The sequence below is a fragment of the Ranitomeya variabilis genome, chromosome 3, assembly GCF_051348905.1.
Source record: "Ranitomeya variabilis isolate aRanVar5 chromosome 3, aRanVar5.hap1, whole genome shotgun sequence".
NCBI classification, from domain to species: domain Eukaryota; kingdom Metazoa; phylum Chordata; class Amphibia; order Anura; family Dendrobatidae; genus Ranitomeya; species Ranitomeya variabilis.
Window position 1 is genome coordinate 769,984,371 of NC_135234.1, and position 7,872 is coordinate 769,992,242.

General features: G+C 44.0%; 1 protein-coding gene across 1 annotated transcript in view; it reads right to left on the minus strand.

Annotated features, from left to right (window-relative positions):
- LOC143817828 (ubiquitin carboxyl-terminal hydrolase 35-like) overlaps positions 1 to 7,580 on the minus strand; it is a 30,490-nt gene extending 22,910 nt beyond the window's left edge. Inside the window, exons 1-2 of the mRNA XM_077299293.1 lie at positions 7,438 to 7,580; positions 7,111 to 7,144 (exon numbers count right to left, since the gene is read on the minus strand). Of these exons, the coding sequence (XP_077155408.1) occupies positions 7,111 to 7,144; positions 7,438 to 7,580 (177 nt within the window). The remainder of the gene's footprint in view (positions 1 to 7,110; positions 7,145 to 7,437) is intronic.
- Positions 7,581 to 7,872: the final 292 nt, after the last annotated feature.

Below are 7,872 nucleotides of genomic sequence, written 5' to 3' on the forward strand. Positions count from 1 at the left end.
GAAAGAGCATCGGCCTTCACATTCTTTGAACCTGGTAAATACGAGACAACAAAATCAAAGCGGGAGAAAAACAATGACCAGCGGGCCTGTCTCGGATTAAGGCGTTTAGCAGACTCGAGATACATCAGATTTTTGTGATCAGTCAAGACCACCACACGATGCTTAGCACCCTCGAGCCAATGACGCCACTCCTCAAATGCCCATTTCATGGCCAACAACTCCCGATTGCCCACATCATAATTTCGCTCGGCAGGCGAAAACTTCCTAGAGAAAAAGGCACAAGGTTTCATAACAGAGCAACCAGGGCCTCTCTGCGACAAAACGGCCCCTGCTCCAATCTCTGAAGCATCCACCTCAACCTGAAAGGGAAGTGAGACATCGGGCTGGCACAAAACAGGCGCCGAAGTAAACCGGCGTTTCAACTCCTGGAAAGCCTCAACGGCAGCAGGAGCCCAGTTAGCTACATCGGAGCCCTTCTTGGTCATATCCGTCAAAGGTTTCACAATGCTAGAAAAATTAGCGATAAAACGACGGTAGAAGTTAGCGAAACCCAAGAACTTCTGAAGACTCTTAACTGACGAGGGCTGAGTCCAATCAAGAATAGCTCGGACCTTGACTGGGTCCATCTCCACAGCAGAAGGGGAAAAAATGAACCCCAAAAAGGGAACCTTCTGTACACCAAAGAGACACTTTGAGCCCTTGACAAACAAAGAATTTTCACGCAGAATTTTAAAGACCAACCTGACCTGCTCCACATGCGAGTCCCAATTATCAGAAAAAAACAAAATATCATCCAGATAAACAATCAAAAATTTATCCAGATACTTCCGGAAAATGTCATGCATAAAGGACTGAAAAACTGAAGGCGCATTGGAGAGCCCAAAAGGCATCACCAAGTACTCAAAATGACCTTCGGGCGTATTGAATGCGGTTTTCCATTCATCACCTTGCTTAATGCGCACAAGGTTGTACGCACCACGAAGGTCTATCTTGGTGAACCACTTGGCACCTTTAATCCGGGCAAACAAGTCAGACAACAGCGGCAAAGGATACTGAAATTTGACAGTGATCTTATTTAAAAGCCGATAATCAATACAAGGTCTCAAAGATCCGTCCTTTTTTGCCACAAAAAAGAATCCCGCACCAAGAGGGGAAGAAGACGGACGAATATGTCCTTTCTCCAGAGACTCCTTGATATATGAACGCATAGCGGTATGTTCAGGTACCGACAGATTAAACAGTCTTCCCTTAGGAAATTTACTGCCTGGGATCAAATCTATAGCACAGTCACAGTCCCTATGAGGAGGCAATGCACTGGACCTGGACTCGCTAAAGACATCCTGATAATCAGACAAATACTCCGGAACTTCCGAAGGCGTAGAAGAAGCAATAGACACAGGCAGAGAATCCCCATGAATACCACGACAGCCCCAACTTGACACTGACATAGCCTTCCAGTCCAGGACGGGATTATGGGTCTGTAACCATGGCAGCCCTAAAACCACCAAATCATGCATTTTATGCAAAACCAGGAAACGTATCACCTCGCGGTGTTCAGGAGTCATGCACATGGTAACCTGTGTCCAATACTGCGGTTTATTTGCTGCCAATGGCGTAGCATCAATACCCCTAAGAGGAATAGGATTTTCTAATGGTTCAAGAGTAAAACCACAGTGCTTAGCAAATGACAGATCCATAAGACTCAGGGCAGCACCTGAATCTACAAACGCCATGACAGGATAAGACGACAGTGAGCAAATCAAAGTTACAGACAGAATAAATTTAGGTTGCAAATTACCAACGGTGACAGGACTAACAACCTTAGCTATACGTTTAGAGCATGCTGAGATAACATGTGTAGAATCACCACAGTAGTAGCACAAGCCATTCCGGCGTCTATGAATTTTCCGCTCATCTCTAGTCAGGATTCTATCACATTGCATTAAATCAGGTGTCTGTTCAGACAACACCATGAGGGAATTTGCGGTTTTGCGCTCCCGCAACTGCCGGTCAATTTGAATAGCCAGTGCCATAGTATCATTCAGACCTGTGGGAATGGGAAAACCCACCATAACATTCTTAATGGCATCAGAAAGGCCATTTCTAAAATTAGCGGCCAGTGCACACTCGTTCCAATGTGTCAGCACGGACCATTTCCGAAATTTTTGGCAATACACTTCAGCCTCGTCCTGCCCCTGAGACATAGCCAGCAAGGCCTTTTCTGCCTGAATCTCAAGATTGGGTTCCTCATAAAGTAAACCGAGCGCCAAAAAAAACGCATCAATATCAGCCAATGCCGGATCTCCCGGCGCCAGCGAAAAAGCCCAATCTTGAGGGTCGCCCCGTAAGAACGAAATAACAATTTTTACTTGCTGAGCGGAGTCTCCAGATGAACAGGGTCTCAGGGACAAAAACAATTTACAATTATTCTTAAAATTCCTAAACTTAAACCTGTCTCCGGAGAACAGTTCAGGAATCGGTATCTTAGGTTCTGACCTAGGATTTCTGATAACATAGTCTTGTATGCCCTGCACACGAGTAGCCAGCTGGTCCACACTTGTAATCAAAGTCTGGACATTCATGTCTGCAGCAAGCATAGCCACTCTGAGGTAAAGGGGAAGGAGAAAGAAAAAACTCAGAATCTTCTTTCTTATAATCCCTCTTCTGCAATGCATTAAACATTTAATACTGGCCTGGCAAACTGTTATGACCCCAATGGCGAGGGTCTCAGAGGAACGTAGAAGTCTGCAGAATACAAAAATCCAGCTCATAGGGCAGTGGTAACTGGGTTGACCATATATCTACTCCTAACGCCAACACTAGAAGTAGGCGGGGATCATTCCTACGTTGATTCTAGATGACACGCGCCAGCCGGAGAATCTAACTACCCCTAGTAGAGGAAAACAAAGACCTTTCTTGCCTCCAGAGAAGGGGACCCCAAAGCTGGATAGAAGCCCCCCACAAATAATAACGGTGAGGTAAGAGGAAATGACAAACACAGAAATGAACCAGGTTTAGCACAGAGAGGCCCGCTTACTGATAGCAGAATAAAGAAAGGTAACTTATATGGTCAACAAAAACCCTGTCAAAATCCACACTGGAAATTCAAGAACCCCCGAACCGTCTAACGGTCCGGGGGGAGAACACCAGCCCCCTAGAGCTTCCAGCAAAGGTCAGGACACAGATTAGGAACAAGCTGGACAAAAAATACAAAACCAAAACAAATAGCAAAAAGCAAAAAGCAGACTTAGCTGATATAACTGGAACCAGGATCAGTAGACAAGAGCACAGCAGATAGCTCTGATAACTACGTTGCCAGGCATTGAACTGAAGGTCCAGGGAGCTTATATAGCAACACCCCTAACTAACGACCCAGGTGCGGATAAAAGGAATGACAGAAAAACCAGAGTCAAAAAACTAGTAACCACTAGAGGGAGCAAAAAGCAAATTCACAACAGGTCTTGTCTCATGGACACAACTGTGGTCGACCACAAATGTATATGTTTATGATTTGCTATTTTTATGCACTAAAATATTTTTTTTTTTTACAAAAAATAGTTTTCCCGTTGCCATATTCTGAGAGATAGAATTGCCCCACCTTTCCCGGCTGACACCTAGCTTTCCTGTAAAAAGGTCTTGCTTTGGGACTGGTGTTACTGACTGTTCCAATCTCTTAATTTGCAGCCGCTGTATGTCCAGCATACGACATGTTTACACCTCCCTAAATGGCCTGAATCCCCCCACGGGGCCGTGGTCTCGCCACTTGTTGCAAGCACCCGTCAGAGTGCCGTTTGTCTGAAGAGGTGGGTGTGCCCACTTTTGGTCGACGGCACTGGGTCCCTCATAGTACAATGAAGTGTCTCTGGCGGTGGTGGTGCGCACCCAACATCAGACACACCGTTGTAACATGAGGAGCCCTGGGCTTGTACCGCCGACCAGGAGAGAGTGTCCCCCCACAAGGTCAAACAGTGCTCTACCACTTGCAAAATTATCTGTCGCTGCTCCACCACTGTTTAGTCTATGCGCTGAAATCCTTCCATGCCTGGCACAGACAATAACAATTTGTTGACATGTATGATGCTAGTTAAAATAGTGAGGGGCCCTGTCCTACATTTACATCAGTAAATACTTTGCGCCAAATTACATTGTCTGAAAGTCAGCATAGGAGCACACCCCTGTACCTAAGTATGCCACCCTTTTTTTTTGTTTGTTTTTGTTTGAGATACATTAACATCAATTTAGGTTTTGGGACTCGGAGTACTTACTGTGTCAGACACTAATTCCAATTGTCCTCCGCTGACCACACCAATGCTGCCTGTGTACCCCTGTAGCCAAATTTAAGCTGCATAGAGCTTATTTTAATATTTTGGGCCTAGGAAGTCTGTCTGCGGTCTCTCCTTCCAATTGTCCTCCACTGACCACACCAATGCTGCCTGTGTACCCCTGTTACCAATTTAAGCTGCATAGAGCCTATTTTATTATTTTAGGCCTAGGAAGTCTGTCTGCGGTCCCTCCTTCCAATTGTCCTCCACTGACCACACCAATGCTGCCTGTGTACCCCTGTAACCAATTTAATACTGCATAGAGCCAACTTTTTTAGTTAACACATACTACCTTTGTCTGTCTGCGCCACTAAATCACGCTGTCCTCCACTGAAAAAGCTGAGCTTCAACCTTGAAGGCTCTCATTAAGTATTTTTAAATGTAACACTGCAGTTGCCCTACTACTTGGGTTGGGGCCTAGTAACGGTGTCTGCCGCTCCTTGGTGTTCTCCTCCTCCTTGGTGTTCTCCAGGTTTCCTTGTCTGAGCTTCAACCTTCAGGCTCTCATAAAGTATTTTTAAATGTAACACTGCAGTTGCCCTACTACTTGGGTTGGGGCCTAGTAACGGTGTCTGCCGCTCCTTGGTGTTCCCCTCCTCCTTGGTGTTCTCCTCCAGATTTCCTTGTCCGAGCTTCAACCTTCTGGCTCTCATTAAGTATTTTTAACTGTAACATTTTTGTTGCCCTACTACTTGGGTTGGGGCCTAGTAACGGTGTCTGCCGCTCCTTGGTGTTCTCCTCCTCCTTGGTGTTCTCCTCCAGGTTTCCTTGTCTGAGCTTCAACCTTCAGGCTCTCATTAAGTATTTTTAAATGTAACACTGCAGTTGCCCTACTACTTGGGTTGGGGCCTAGTAACGGTGTCTGCCGCTCCTTGGTGTTCTCCTCCTCCTTGGTGTTCTCCAGGTTTCCTTGTCTGAGCTTCAACCTTCAAGCTCTCATTAAGTAGTTGTTTATATAAGACTGCAGTTGCCCTACTACTTTGGTTGGGGCCTAGTAACGGTGTCTGCCGCTCCTTGTTGTTCTCTGTTGTGAATTCTGCTTTTGGGCTCCCTCCGGTGGTTGTAAGTGGTAATGCAGTTGTCCCTGGCTTGCAGGACTGGTCAGGTGTTTCTGCTGATTGCAGTCCTGACTGGGATATTTAGGTGTGCAGGATTCATTAGTCCTTGACAGTTGTCCATTGTATTAGGAGGTCTGGTCCTGCCTGGTTCCTTCTGCCTTGCTGACAAGTCTGCAAAGATAAGTGTCTGGTTCCTTTGTGGCACACATGCTGTGTGCTTAATGATTCAGTATTCTTCATTGTTTTTTTTGTCCAGCTTAGATTGTGTCAGTGCTTTCTCAGTCTTGTTGGATTCTCAGGAGAAGCAGATGTACATTTCACGTCTTTAGATAGATTGTGGAATCTTTTTGTATTATCTGCTGTGGGTATTTTTTGAAGTATTTTAATACTGACCACTTAGTGTTCTGTCCTATCTTTTCCTGTCTAGCTAGAGTGGCCTCTTTTGCTGGAATCTCTTTTTCTACCTGTGTGTGTGTCTTTTCTCTCCTATTCACAGTCAATATTTGTGGGGGGCTGCCTTTCCTTTGGGGTTCTACTCTGAGGCAAGTTAGTATTCCTATTTCCATCTATAGGGGTATTTAGTCCTCCGGCTGTGTCGAGGTGTCTAGTCGTCCAGTATCAGCCTGAGCTAGACGCTGGGACTGACGTCTCCGCTGAGCAGACTCCACTGCGGCTGGAGAAGAATGGGAGACCACAGCAGACATGGTTCGAGATTCCCCCTGTGCAGCGGCGAACTCGACTCCTAACACTCACCAACCAAAATAATACACTGAAAAAGGAAATAAACGATCTACGATTCAAGATGGCAGATATCGAGGACAGACACCAAAGAAATAACTTAAAAATAAGAGGAATCCCTGAGGAGGTGAAACAGTCTGATTTACCTGACTGTGTTAAAACTATCTTCAAAAAAACTCTACCAAATCTCACCCTTCAACTCTGTATTGATAGAATTCAGGTTGCCGAAACCAAAAAGCATTCCAGCAGAAAAACCCAGAGATACTATCCTCCATTTACATTTGTATGGTACTAAGGAGAAAATACAAAACTACATTAAAGATAAGGGATCTCTGCCAGTACCCTACAGTCGTCTGAAGGTGTTCACTGATCAATCTAAGCACACTTTAGACACACACAGGTCATTCAAGCCTTTGACAGACATTCTTAGGGAGAATCATATTCAATAGAGGTGGGGTTTCCCCACAAAGCTAATGTTTCACCATAAAAACAAATTTATGATCATCAACTCTGTGGAAGAAGGATTGAATCTTTTCAGATCCCATACCTGATTTATTCATTGGTTTTGTGCGTGATTATATAAGGTTGTCTAATCACTCTCTTTTTTTCTCTTTAAAGAAGATTTCAGTCAACAATTGGTCTCAAAAACAATGGGGTTAATAGGGAGTATATTATACACAAACTTTTCCCCCACTAGGTCAACAGTCCCATCTGGGAAGAAGACCTGAAGATTGAACTTTTTTTATGTGTAATTAAACAACACATTCTGCTATTCTTGTTCAATTTTGCTGTATTTAATCTTTTGAATTTGTTTATAGTGTCTTTACAGTAGCGTCAACAGCTCCAAACATGCAGTTGAAGTTCCTGTCCTACAATGTTAGGGGACTCAATAGTCCATGGAAAAGGTATACTTTATGGAAGGAGATCAAACAGTTACAAGCAGATGTTGTATGCCTGTAGGAGAAAAAAATTTGCGAAGGTAATCATCCCACATTCTCAAACAAAATTTCCCACAGCTTCTCGTCTCTGACAAAGAGGAAAGCAGGCGTGATTACACTTGTCAAAAATACAGTTCCTTTTCAACTCATAGAAGAAATTAAGGACCCGAAAGGTAGATATCACATCTTAATCTGCCAAATTAATACAACAGTATGCACAATTGCAAACATATACGCCCCAAACACAAAACAACTACATTTTCTTAATAGGGTTATTAGGGAGATCCAAGAATACAAAAAAGAAGATCTATACTGTATATTCTAGGTGACTTTAACATGGTCCCAAACGCGAAACTGGACTCTACGTCCGTTACACGTCACTCTTCAAATGGCCTTGACACCTGGATCACTAGCAACGCGTTATACGACATCTTCAGATGTCTTAACTCCTCCTCTAGAGAGTTCACATATTTTTCCTCGGTGCACAAATCTTCATCCAGGATTGACCTGTTCCTTACAGACATATTTACCATAACAAAAATAAAAAAATCTACCATTCTGGACAAATCAATTTCTGACCATTCCCCCGTTGTTACTGAAGTGGTGATTGGACCCTCCTTTAAAAATTTGGCATTGTGGAAATGTAACAGCTATTTGTTGAACATTCCGGACTACAAAGAGGAAATCGGTACCTCACGGCAACATTATTTTAAAGAGAATGACAATGGGGAAACCGATCCGTTTGTGGTCTGGAACGCCCATAAAGCAGTCAAAAGAGGGAAATTAATCCAAATTTCAGCCAGGCACAATGCAAAT